At 37.7% G+C, this 15,053-nt stretch overlaps 1 protein-coding gene across 1 annotated transcript; it reads right to left on the reverse strand.

Moving 5' to 3' along the window:
• Positions 1-13,645: 13,645 nt before the first annotated feature.
• Positions 13,646-14,470, reverse strand: LOC117334029 (serine/arginine repetitive matrix protein 5-like). Its single transcript, XM_033893447.1, has one exon. The coding sequence runs from the start codon at positions 14,468-14,470 to the stop codon at positions 13,646-13,648; it is 825 nt and encodes a 274-aa protein (XP_033749338.1).
• Between the last annotated feature and the right edge of the window lie 583 nt (positions 14,471-15,053).

Genomic DNA, 15,053 nt, shown 5'->3' on the forward strand with positions numbered 1-15,053 from the left:
TTTTAACGTTTAAAGGACAAATGGATTCCGCTAATCCGGATTCTATATGTGTATGCTAATAAATCTTTGTCAAGACACTTTTGAATGAGTGTAAGCGGAAAGTCGTTTATTTATCTGTCCGTACAATATTACATGACCGTGACAGGAAGCTCGGGAAATCGAAACGCGTTAATCCGAAATGTGTTAATCAGAAACTCGTTTATCTAGTTTCTAGAAGAAATTCGATTAGAACATCGGTGTGTTGGAAACTGTTATTTGACTTCCGGCGTCAGGGCGACGCAGGTCAGAACGTGTTATTTGTCGTTTAAGGGGCGCTAATACAAGTGTGGTTAAGATCTAGCAAAAATAACCCATATCCTTTGATTTTCATCTAACCGGTATAAACGCCCAAACAGTACCACTAGTATATAGGTCCGAATACACGATTTACCGATGACACCCGCCAAACATATCTTTGTTAAATCGGAATAAGATCACGTTCAGTAAATAAGTAAGATATTACACCAGAACATAGAATGGTTCCTACATTTGATTGTAACAATGACAATGAGATCAAGTGAAACCCCGAAACGGCTATTTAATCATTGAACGGCTTTCAGATGGTATTTATATTGACTATGAATGCCAACTGAAAGCCGTACTTATATTTACCATCTGCGATTTTTTATTTTTCGTGCGATTTTTTTTTTGAAATTTTCAAATTCAAATTTCAGTTGGCAGTTCATAAGCTGGTGAACTCGCAACTAAATTGGTAGTATTATATAGTGGCAGTGCCATACAATGGTAAATATATCATTATGAATCTCTGAAAATTAGCTATATCGCGTTTTTTCCCCCAGCCATGCAATGTCTAGTACAGAAGTAGTGCTATCAAGGAACAATATCTTCCTCCATATCATGTTTGCATACATATAATCTTTCATTCAGGAGCTTATCTTGTATACTGTGTCTGTTGAACGACCCCATCCAGAAAAATAATAATACTAATACAAACTTGTTAATAAAACGGTATGAAATAAAAAAAAAAAATGAAATTGTTGAAGCACAAAACTGCATCGCCAATGTGTGAAGTTTAGATTTTTCAAAAGTTGCAAGAGAACCATTTTGCGTCCAAACAATTTCCTGACGAAGACTTCAATCCGTATAATTCTAGGAAGAACGTTATTTTATCAGTCATTGTATCAATATAGAGAATTAGGTCATAAAAGTGTTTTCAACTCTAAACATCGCAACGTCCCTGAATTGAAATAGAAAGCCTGAGACCACTAGGAGAGGATTAATCTAGAAGAGTGTTCTAATGATCAAACAACTGGCTTCACCAGGTAGGCGTATGTGCATGTCAGACTGTCGGCCTTCACCCAAACTTGGCAAGTAATAACGACTTCTCCTAAATTACCTGAATAATTTACGCCACTGCACTACATGGAAGGTTGTAGTCGGCATTAACGTCAGAAATATCCGCACACGAAGCATACGAATATAACGTAGAACACACGAAATTCTAATTCGCTCACATTGATGACGAAATAAACGTCTATGTGTACATTTGATGTAGAGAAAGATGAATGAGATATACTTTAAAAAGTCTTCATCATACAGCCAAACTTTTATTTAATAAAAAGACAAAGTCTTCATCATACAGCCAAACTTTTATTTAATAAAAAGACAAAGTCTTCATCACATAGCCAAACTTTTATTTAATAAAAAAGACAAAGTCTTCATCTTAAGCCAAACATATATTGATTAAAGAGACAAAGTCTTCTTCACACAGCCAAACCTACAGATGTACATTAATTAAAGAGACAAAGTTTTGCTCATACAGCCAAACCTATATAGATTTAACAGACAAAGTCTTTATCATACAGCCAAACCTATATAGATTTAACAGACAAAGTCTTTATCACACAGCCAAACCTATATAGATTTAACAGACAAAGTCTTTATCATACAGCCAAACCTATATAGATTTAACAGACAAAGTCTTTATCATACAGCCAAACCTATATAGATTTAACAGACAAAGTCTTTATCATACAGCCAAACCTATATAGATTTAACAGACAAAGTCTTTATCATACAGCCAAACCTATATAGATTTAACAGACAAAGTCTTTATCATACAGCCAAACCTATATAGATTTAACAGACAAAGTCTTTATCATACAGCCAAACCTATATAGATTTAACAGACAAAGTCTTTATCATACAGCCAAACCTGTATAGATTTAACAGACAAAGTCTTTATCATACAGCCAAACCTATATAGATTTAACAGACAAAGTCTTTATCATACAACCAAACCTATATAGATTTAACAGACAAAGTCTTTATCATACAGCCAAACCTATATAGATTTAACAGACAAAGTCTTTATCATACAGCCAAACCTATATAGATTTAACAGACAAAGTCTTTATCATACAGCCAAACCTATATAGATTTAACAGACAAAGTCTTTATCATACAGCCAAACCTATATAGATTTAACAGACAGAGTCTTTATCATACAGCCAAACCTGTATAGATTTAACACACAAAGTCTTTATCATACAGCCAAACCTATATAGATTTAACAGACAAAGTTTTGCTCATACAGCCAAACCTGTATAGATTTAACAGACAAAGTCTTTATCATACAGCCAAACCTGTATTGATTTAACACACAAAGTCTTTATCATACAGCCAAACCTATATAGATTTAACAGACAAAGTTTTGCTCATACAGCCAAACCTGTATAGATTTAACAGACAAAGTCTTTATCATACAGCCAAACCTATATAGATTTAACAGACAAAGTTTTGCTCATACAGCCAAACCTATATAGATTTAACAGACAAAGTTTTGCTCATACAGCCAAACCTATATAGATTTAACAGACAAAGTCTTTATCATACAGCCAAACCTATATAGATTTAACAGACAAAGTCTTTATCATACAGCCAAACCTATATAGATTTAACAGACAAAGTCTTTATCATACAGCCAAACCTATATAGATTTAACAGACAAAGTCTTTATCATACAGCCAAACCTATATAGATTTAACAGACAAAGTCTTTATCATACAGCCAAACCTATATAGATTTAACAGACAAAGTCTTTATCATACAACCAACCTATATAGATTTAACAGACAAAGTCTTTATCATACAGCCAAACCTATATAGATTTAACAGACAAAGTCTTTATCATACAACCAAACCTATATAGATTTAACAGACAAAGTCTTTATCATACAGCCAAACCTATATAGATTTAACAGACAAAGTCTTTATCATACAGCCAAACCTATATAGATTTAACAGACAAAGTCTTTATCATACAGCCAAACCTATATAGATTTAACAGACAAAGTCTTTATCATACAGCCAAACCTATATAGATTTAACAGACAAAGTCTTTATCATACAGCCAAACCTATATAGATTTAACAGACAAAGTCTTTATCATACAGCCAAACCTATATAGATTTAACAGACAAAGTCTTTATCATACAGCCAAACCTGTATAGATTTAACAGACAAAGTCTTTATCATACAGCCAAACCTATATAGATTTAACAGACAAAGTCTTTATCATACAGCCAAACCTATATAGATTTAACAGACAAAGTCTTTATCATACAGCCAAACCTGTATAGATTTAACAGACAAAGTCTTTATCATACAGCCAAACCTATATAGATTTAACAGACAAAGTCTTTATCATACAGCCAAACCTATATAGATTTAACAGACAAAGTCTTTATCATACAGCCAAACCTGTATAGATTTAACAGACAAAGTCTTTATCACACAGCCAAACCTATATAGATTTAACAGACAAAGTCTTTATCATACAGCCAAACCTGTATAGATTTAACAGACAAAGTCTTTATCACACAGCCAAACCTATATAGATTTAACAGACAAAGTCTTTATCATACAACCAAACCTGTATTGATTTAACAGACAAACTCTTTATCATACAGCCAAACCTGTATTGATTTAACAGACAAAGTCTTTATCATACAGCCAAACCTATATAGATTTAACAGACAAAGTATTTATCATACAGCCAAACCTATATAGATTTAACAGACAAAGTCTTTATCATACAGCCAAACCTACAGATGTATATTAATTAAAGAGACAAAGTTTTGCTCATACAGCCAAACCTATATAGATTTAACAGACAAAGTCTTTATCATACAGCCAAACCTATGTAGATTTAACAGACAAAGTCTTTATCATACAGCCAAACCTATATAGATTTAACAGACAAAGTCTTTATCATACAACCAAACCTATATAGATTTAACAGACAAAGTCTTTATCATACAGCCAAACCTGTATTGATTTAACAGACAAAGTCTTTATCATACAGCCAAACCTATATAGATTTAACAGACAAAGTCTTTATCATACAGCCAAACCTATATAGATTTAACAGACAAAGTCTTTATCATACAGCCAAACCTATATAGATTTAACAGACAAAGTCTTTATCATACAGCCAAACCTATATAGATTTAACAGACAAAGTCTTTATCATACAGCCAAACCTATATAGATTTAACAGACAAAGTCTTTATCACACAGCCAAACCTGTATAGATTTAACAGACAAAGTCTTTATCATACAGCCAAACCTATATAGATTTAACAGACAAAGTCTTTATCACACAGCCAAACCTGTATTGATCAAAGAGACAGTGTATTCTATTGTAATTTGTTTTGTATTATGTTACAAAATGTTTCTTTGTGAATTGTTCTAACCTACTACCCTAAAACCTGCCTTAAAAGTAAGTTATTTTGGTTCATAAGGTAACATAATACATTGTTATTGTTTTTTAATAAATAATGAATTGTTTATAACAGGGCTTTCCAAAATAATAAACTGACAAATATGGTCCTATTTTACCTGTATATAGCTTAAACTGTCTTGAAAAAGTAACTTGTTCAGTTCCAGAAGTACATGTAACACAAAACGTTGTAAACGGACATGTACATTAGGTTTACCTCCCCACAAAAGTAACTTTTCCCTGGCCCTTGAATTGGGCTTTACAGCCAGTTTTGACTGCAAATGTACATGCATCATGCAACAAAACAAAACAAAAAACAAAACAAAAAAAAAGAAAAGAAAAAGAAGAAGGGAAAAAAAATATGGTAATTCATCTTCCGATAAAAAAACTCTCCAGAAGGGCTTGTGTGGTTCTTTTTTAATATGCGCGTGCAATATAACTAATTAAGACCAGATACATTGCTGAGATCGATGCAAAATGGTTCTCGTTTAAGATTTATAAGAAAATATAAATCTTGAATTCAACAGATAGTGTGTTCTATTTACGATAACAATAAACCAATACAAATGCTATTTTGTATTCCCTTTGCAATGTCAAATGTGATTTCTTATACTCAGTAATTATTCACAGAAAATCTTTAAGTAGCTAACCAATTTTCTTGGAATCCTGCAATGTTTTGCGGGGATTTTGCTGTTAGGGGTTTGAGTCTTGGTAATGGGATCAAGGACACGGCAGAAGTGGTTCTAGGAACAGCTTCCACAATCCGCCGGGATAAGTGATCACTGATTTCGTTTGTTATCAATTCTCCCTTTCGTCCTTTTGAGTAAAAATAATACTGCTTTTTCGTATGACGGAGCTCTGTCGTATAGGAACAAGCCTAATTGTACCAGAATTGGTCAATGAATTCGATTTGTTTTTGTATCAGTTGGATAATTGCTTCCGATATTTTCTCAGGACAATATATTGTCATTTGCAAATGTTTTTTGTTGATCGGTTAGAAAATTCTTAAAGTATCTTTTATACCTTGTTACTTATTTTAAAAGAATTACATGCATGAACGAAAGGACTATATGTTTTACTTTTTATATGGAAGCTAATGCGCACGCGCATGCGAATGAATAATTATACATGTCTTCAGACAACGTGGCAATATTATGGCTGATTTAAGGTGTCATTACACTTCACCGACATGAACCTCCACCCAGTCATTCTGAACAGGAGGGGTGGGGTGGGGTGGAGTGGGAGGGATGAAGTGGGAGTGGAGGGGAGGAAGGGGTGGGAGGGAGGGGAGGGGTGAGGGGTTGGGTGGGGTGGGGTGGGGTGGGAGGGGAGGGGTAAAGTGGGAGGGAAAGGATGAGGGGTGGGGTGGGGAGGGGAGGAAGGGGAGAGGAGGGTGAGGAGTGGGGTAGGGTGAGGGGTGGGGTGGAGGGGAGGGGTGAGGGAGGGGAGGGGTGAGGGATGGGGTGGGAGGGGAGGGGTAGGAGGGGTGAAGTGGGAGGGGAGGGTGAGGAGTGGGTGGGAGGTGAGGGGTGAGGGTTGAGGTGGGACAGAAATTAGAAAGACACAAATGGAAATACATTTGTTTTCAACTGTAACATTTCGTCCACATTTTACAGGGCATATCGTAAAAGACGCATGAGCTCGATGGTTTCGCCGAGATATTCGACACCAAAATGACGTGCCATGTCTGTGACATCAGTTCAGCAGTTCGCTCTCTTCTCCTTCAGTTGTAATATGCTTGCCTTCGACCAACCTGTCGTTTATAGTCGGAATGCTTTTAATTAAATTCATAATCCAAGGAAAACGGCACATGACATCGATTTCTTACATACATGTAAGGAGACGGCAAGCTTAGAAAATGATCGTGATTGTTTATTTATCAATGAAGGGGAAATGGCAAACAGCCAGCCTGAGATTCGAACACTGGACATTAAAACTTCAGACAGTCCACCTTTTCTGTACGATCCTGGTAGAACCTGTGTATAATTCAGGTTGGGTTTGTGTTCGTCATCCAAGGGCTCCGATCCATATAAGGACATGTAATTCTGTAGTACTGGTGTCTGTGTAACATCTCTGAGATTCTGAAAGGTTTGTCAAAGAACATGTATAGCCGTGTGTATGTGTTATCTCGTTCGGATAGCTGGAGATTCGAACATTGGAATTCGAAATTCCTTTCAACAACGTTATTGTCAAACCCAGGTCAGAAAACAATGGGTCTACTCCCTCGCTACATCTGACTGGAACTTCTACAGCCATGATTATTTCCAGTTCAAGTACAGATTCTTTAAAATCATGTATCAACTCCTACACTGTACTATAAACACTAACATCAAACTACGTCCTCCTTCTTTGTCTATATTTTTATCGGTTGTAAATGGTTCCCCCTTATGACAATTATCTACAAAATGTCCATGTTAGTCACCATCTTTAAGATGTAGACGCAAGCTTTAGCTGTCAGCAATCCCATTCTTACTACATTCACACATTGTATAAAAATGACCTCTTTTTATACTACTTTACCGTAAAATATTGCAAATAGGAACAAGTGTGGTTTACTTGTGGTGCCGAAGGAAACACACATAAAATACAATCTTTGTGTATGCAGGCATTTGTACGAAGGAAATAAAGAACTGTTACATATAAACATCGACAGGGATGAACTGTGAGAGCCTGACAGCGCCCGGTAGAGACCGGTATTAATGACACACCCACACTATCAGATGAATTGTTCCTTCACCTCAATTAGTGTAGTTCATCTCAGCGTGTTAAATTGACATGCTATCTTTTAAAGGTATAATTGTTTTCTAAAAGGAACGTCTATTTTCCTTTCATGACATTGGTCTGAACAATTTTGGTGAAATTATTATTTTCCCAAGCTTTGTAATTGACATTTAGACTTATATGAATATTTAAAGATTATCTTTTCTCTGAAAATAAACCAATATCTAAAGGTTTTAATATGGAAAATAACCGTATGCATGCGTTCGAATTTAAGTAAGAAAGGTTTATAATAATATATTTACATTCTATGTTGCATTTACCTATATGTCGTTAGTAAACCAAATTGTATTCATGAGACTGTATACTACAATTTACAGTGATTCGGTCAGTGTAGGAATACAGCTTCAGGTGTAGTAGATAAAAAAGATAGCCGTCATTTACTTTCGGCTTGGAGAGCTTTTGAATGCCAGCAGTTATTTACAGAAGCTACTACAAAAAAAGGCCATGAAGAGAGGAAGAAATAATACCAAAATTAACAGATAAACGTTCTACTGAAATATCCCACTTTAATCGGGAAGGATTTTAGTGTTGTTGTTTTTTTTTTTTTTTTATCTAAGATAACATTTGATACAGAAAATTACTGAAATGAAATGCAAAGGTTCTTAAATGAATCTGTTCTGTAAAACCCGTCCTTAAATGACCTTGTTGTGTAACTAAGAAGACAAACAAAACAAAATCCAACCTGGACAACTTGTGATTTTTTTTCTTTTCTGTTTGTTTGTTAAAATTTAACACTTGTTTTTCGACAATATGTCACATGACATTTTGTGAAGCGTTTCCATAACTTCACACGGTCTTGTACTGCCCAGACTTCAGTGTAATTAGATAAAATCTACGTCAGAAAATAAAACCCTTCATTTCACACAGTATTTTAACTCTCTCTTGACCAATTTTCTATTGTCTTAGTATTCGACTGATACTTGCTGATTTTTTTATAAGATATTCTGGTGCTATACGAGATATTAACAAACCTGTAGTTGAAAACTTGAAAGGTCTTCAAACTTTAAAGAATGCTTTTCTTTCCCTCGATATCAATGAAGTCACAAAGTCGTGACATTTAAGCTACAAATATACACTGATCAACATTACATAGACCTGTTAACACCAGTAAAGAAGAATCCCTCCGCTGTCTTTTTTTCAGATTTGATGATACAATGACATGTAGATACATTGATGACTTGATTACGTCTTATGATGATGTAACATTTACAGTGAATTATTTAAATCAAAAAGAATGCAACGCATCAAACTGTTCGTTATGTTGGAACTACATGTATTTTACATGTGAATTATAGAAGTCAGGTTTGACCAGTCGAATCTAGTCATGATTCAATATAAAGAATGACTTTCATAGTAATCTTGTAGAATTTTGAGTTTCTATATAAGTGCGTAACGTTTGACTTTGGACTATATTTTGTAGTGGCGAAGTTGACGTTGTAATTTGGTTATTACCGTTGACGATTTTGACGTTTCTCCGTTGCTATAAAACTAGCTAATTTCAATATAAGTTTACAACACATTTCCCTGGTAACAGATTTGTTATAATAAATCCTGACAAGAGAAATCACTTTTTCTGGTTGTTGCAGGACACGGGGCAAATCTAGGCAGACAAAAAAAAAAAAAAAAAAAACATTGATAACGTCACATGAGACAATTATCACGTCACAACTAGAAAAAGAGACGAGACGAGATCCATTTCCAGATAAAACACAGTGAGATAACTCGCTACACTACTCAACATCAATACACGTTCTTGGTAACGCAAATCTTTTCTGTTTCATACGCGTACGATATTTCGGATTTCCATATGAAAGCAGGAATTGTAGTTACATACGTTGTAATACGCCGAGCGAAAGTCAGAACGGCGGATAAATTATTTATCGGAATGATTTGCCAAGAACCGAATTCTGTACCAAGGACATTACTTGTAAAATATCAAAATATAATTGACAGGCGCCTCAACTGAATATAAGATAGATCTGTATATCGGTTAACTGGCCCGGGTTAGTTTATCAGCGTGTTGGTAGGATGTCTGGAGTAGGAGTTGTTCAATAACTTGTAGTACCGTTGTCACTACCCTAGTTCGTTTTTAGAGTTGACTATAATTTTGTGTCGCAGGTGTCGCCGAAACAGAAGGCGGTTATCCTCTCTCTGGTCATATTCTCCTTATACTTTGCCCTTGGAGTCTGCATTTAAACCCATTGACAATAGATCCGAATAATAAAAGAAAAAAAAGAAAAAATCTGGAAACTGTAGTGAACACTTTCGACCGAGTTCTTTATAGTATCGTATCGTGTAGTATGAAAGAACTTTTGGTCCTTTTTGCCGTCAGTAGCTGCACCAAAAGACATGGATCTACTAAATAGATGTGTACTGTATTGATTCAGATTACAACATATGGGGTTTAATTTTTTTTTTTTTTTTTTGCGGATTGAAATGTATATCGTACAACCTCGGTTATCACCGATAAGCTCGACAAAATAGGATAATTCAAGAAATGTTCCGATCTATTACAAATATTACTCTACCGAGTTGTGCACTAAATATCAAAATCTACGTCATCAAACACTTACCAATGTCAAGGCTATCTGACAATGGCGGGTTGAGATATAATAATAGTGTTGTCTGTGACTGGTGCAAATATTTTTGGAATTCAATCACGAACGGTTATGTAAATAGGTACATACCAGTGTCATGGTGAAGTAATGTAAGGTTACTGGTCCGGTTATCAATGACAGTTATCAAACTCAGAACATCACTCTCGACTGCAGCGGGCAACCCAGTTACTTCCGGCTTATGTAATTAACGACACATTTACCTCATAAAGATGTAGAAAAAATCCAAAGACGTTGCAAAAAAGAAAACGAAAAAAAGAAAATAAACTTTTAATGTTTGTTTACATGGTGGTGATTGTGTTGAGAAAGTCAACATGTGTAGGGTATTGTGTTATGAGAAATCTAAAAACAAGGCAAGATTTTTCTAACGAGCTCGCAACAGTCGGGGTTTTACGAGGACGCGTCTAGGGATCGCCACCAGTCAGGAGCATATGAGGACGTGTCTAGGGAACGTCACCAGTCAGGGTCATATGATGACGTGTCTAGGGAACGCCACCAGTCAGGAGCATATGAGGACGTGTCTAGGGAACGTCACCAGTCAGGGTCATATGATGACGTGTCTAGGAAACGGCACCAGTCAGGATCAGACGAGGACGTGTCTAGGGAACACCACCAGTCTGGATCATATGAGGACGTGTCTAGGGAACACCACCAGTCTGGGTCATATGAGGACGTGTCTAGGGAACGCCACCAATCTGGATCATATGAGAACGCGTCTAGGGAACACCACCAGTCTGGATCATATGAGGACGCGTCTAGGTAACGCCACCAGTCTGGATCATATGAGGACGTGTCTTGGGAACGCCACCAGTCAGGATCATATGAGGACATGTCTAGGGAACGCCACCAGTCAAGATCATATGAGGACAGGAGTCTAGGGAACGCCACCAGTCTGGATCATATGAGGACAGGAGTCTAGGGAACGCCACCAGTCAGGATCAAATGAGGACGTGTCTAGGGAACGCCACCAGTCAGGATCATATGAGGACGTGTCTAGGGAACACCACCAGTCAGGATCATATGAGGACGTGTCTAGGGAACGTCACCAGTCTGGATCATATGAGGACGTGTCTTGGGAACGCCACCAGTCAGGATCATATGAGGACATGTCTAGGGAACGCCACCAGTCAAGATCATATGAGGACAGGAGTCTAGGGAACGCCACCAGTCTGGATCATATGAGGACAGGAGTCTAGGGAACGCCACCAGTCAGGATCAAATGAGGACGTGTCTAGGGAACGCCACCAGTCAGGATCATATGAGGACGTGTCTAGGGAACACCACCAGTCAGGATCATATGAGGACGTGTCTAGGGAACGTCACCAGTCAGGATCATATGAGGACGTGTCTTGGGAACACCACCAGTCAGGATCATATGATGACGTGTCTAGGGAACGCCACCAGTCTGGATCATATGAGGACGTGTCTAGGGAACGCTACCAGTCAGGATCATATGAGGACGTGTCTAGGAACGCCACCAGTTAGGATCATATGATGACGTGTCTTGGGAACGCCACCAGTCAGGATCATATGAGGACGTGTGCAGGGAACGCCACCAGTCATGATCATATGAGGACAGGAGTCTAGGGAACGCCACCAGTCTGGATCATATGAGGACGTGTCTAGGGAACGTCACCAGTCTGGATCATATGAGGACGTGTCTAGGGAACGTCACCAGTCTGGATCATATGAGGACGTGGCTAGGGAACGCCACCAGTCAGGATCATATGAGGACGTGTCTAGGGAACGCCACCAGTCTGGATCATATGAGGACGTGTCTAGGGAACGTCACCAGTCTGGATCATATGAGGACGTGTCTAGGGAACGTCACCAGTCTGGATCATATGAGGACGTGGCTAGGGAACGCCACCAGTCAGGATCATATGAGGACGTGTCTAGGGAACGCCACCAGTCAGGATCAAATGAGGACGTGTCTAGGGAACGCCACCAGTCTGGATCATATGATGACGTGTCTGGGGAACGCCACCAGTCTGTATCATATGAGGACGTGTTTAGGGAACGCCACCAGTCAGGATCATATGATGACGTGTCTAGGGAACGCCACCAGTCAGGATCAAATGAGGACGTGTCTAGGGAACGCCACCAGTCAGGATCATATGAGGACGTGTCTAGGGAACGTCACCAGTCAGGATCATATGAGGACGTGTCTAGGGAACGCCGAGAGTCAGGATCATAACAGGACGGATGTCTAGGGGGACATCAACAAGCAGGGTCATAAAGGGATGAGTGTTTAGGGAACAACTGCCAGGATCATACTGAGATGGGTACATGTATCTATGGGGACACGGACAGTAAGGACCATTTACGGGATGGTTATCTAGGGGTTCATCAACAACTAGGGTCATATGACGACGGATGTCTCGAGGGACACCATTATTCACGGACATATTGGGACGAGTGTTTAGGGGACACCATTGTTCATGGACATATTGGGGCGAGTGTCTAGGGGGACACCATTGTTCATGGACATATTGGGACGAGTGTCTAGGGGGACACCATTGTTCAGGGACATATGGAGACGAGAAGTATGTCTAGGGGGACATAAATAACCAGGGACATATTGGGACGAGTGTCTAGGGCAATTAAAACACATAAAGGAAGAGGAGATATTTAAACAGAGAGAGACAGTTTCCAATGTAGACTCCAAATCAGTTGTGACCTCTTTGATATCACTAAATAGATCTCACAAAAGAAAACTTGTATAACACTTTCAATAGTAAAACAAGAAAGTGCTTATCAATCACACCATTATGAACGTGTCTAAGACTGTTGTTATGCAAATAAGAATAAGCATTCTCCCCAACATAAATTCGTTTAAAACATTTAATTTGACCGAGAAAGACTAGCTGCATGTAAACGTGACAAGACGTCTGATTTCTCCATCCCTAGTACTCAGTTACATTATTGTACAAGTACTGAAGTAAACGTCATACTTCTTTAAATTCTTTGTGTGATGTGTTTATACACACGTGGAACTATTGCTATATATGCATGAGATGTGTTACGTGCCAGCTTCATTCTCCGAGAAGTTTGCATACCGACCTGAACTCCCCCATCATACCTAGTTACCTCTGTCATATTTTCAGGTTTTGTTTTGGTTTAGATATACTGCCCTTTGTTCGTACACGCTATATTACTCTGTGAATAATGCTCACGTTTTGCATGAATTTCATCGCCGCTGTAAATGCTTTTCCGTTTCAAAACGTTTTTACATTTTTGTTGTTGTAGTATTTGTACAGAAAAAAAAACCTTCAACTAAAGCTAGCTTTCTTCTTTGATGGTTAATGATATTACTATGTTACATAATGTATACGTAATACATATACATAACTTTGTATGTATCACGAACCGCCAACCCGTTTTGGTGTTTCTGATCGTAATATATATCTTTATTTTGGTGTCTCCTCAGACCATGCTGTCTTTCTTCGTATATTGTCTCTTTAGGCTAATGTTGTTTTTCTTTCGTTTTCTGTCTCCTCATATCATATTGTCTTTCTTTACTCTGGTGTCTCATCATTTCATGTTGTCTTTCTTTACTCTGGTGTCTCATCAGGTCATGTTGTCTTTCTTTACTCTGGTGTCTCATCATTTCATATTGTCTTTCTTTACTCTGGTGTCTCATCATTTCATATTGTCTTTCTTTACTCTGGTGTCTCATCAGGTCATGTTGTTTTTCTTTACTCTGGTGTCTCATCATTTCATGTTGTCTTTCTTTACTCTGGTGTCTCATCAGGTCATATTGTCTTTCTTTACTCTGGTGTCTCATCAGGTCATGTTGTCTTTCTTTACTCTGGTGTCTCATCAGGTCATATTGTCTTTCTTTACTCTGGTGTCTCATCAGGTCATATTGTCTTTCTTTACTCTGGTGTCTCATCAGGTCATGTTGTCTTTCTTTACTCTGGTGTCTCATCATTTCATGTTGTCTTTCTTTACTCTGGTGTCTCATCATTTCATGTTGTCTTTCTTTACTCTGGTGTCTCATCATTTCATGTTGTCTTTCTTTACTCTGGTGTCTCATCATTTCATGTTGTCTTTCTTTACTCTGGTGTCTCATCAGGTCATGTTGTCTTTCTTTACTCTGGTGTCTCATCAGGTCATGTTGTCTTTCTTTACTCTGGTGTCTCATCATATCATATTGTCTTTCTTTACTCTGGTGTCTCATCATTTCATGTTGTCTTTCTTTACTCTGGTGTCTCATCATTTCATATTGTCTTTCTTTACTCTGGTGTCTCATCAGTTCATGTTGTCTTTCTTTACTCTGGTGTCTCATCATTTCATGTTGTCTTTCTTTACTCTGGTGTCTCATCAGTTCATGATTGTCTTTCTTTACTCTGGTGTCTCATCAGTTCATGTTGTCTTTCTTTACTCTGGTGTCTCATCAGGTCATGTTGTCTTTCTTTACTCTGGTTTGCTCATCATTTCATGTGTCTTTCTTTACTCTGGTGTCGTCATCAGGTCATGTTGTCTTTCCTTTAGGGCTCTGTGTCTCATCATTTCATGTTGTCTTTCTTTACTCTGGTTTGTCTCCATCATGTCATATTGTCTTTCTTTACTCTGGTGGTCTCATCAGGTCATGTTGTCTTTCTTTACTCTGGTGTTGTCATCTTATTTGTCTTTCTTCATCGGTTCTCATCTTAGTTTTTACTGTCTCTGGTGTGTCACTCATTTTCATGTGTCTAGATCTTTACTCTGTTTCGTCTCTCAGATCATGTTGTCTTTCTCTTACTTCTGGTGTCTCCGTCAGATCATGTTGTCTCTCTTATTTTCACTGTCTCCTCAGATCGTGTTGTCACTCTTATTTTTACTGTCTCCTCAGATCTGTTGTCACTCTTATTTTTACTGTCTCCTCAGAT

Source organism: Pecten maximus, chromosome 9 (genome assembly GCF_902652985.1).
Source record: "Pecten maximus chromosome 9, xPecMax1.1, whole genome shotgun sequence".
NCBI classification, from domain to species: Eukaryota; Metazoa; Mollusca; class Bivalvia; order Pectinida; family Pectinidae; genus Pecten; species Pecten maximus.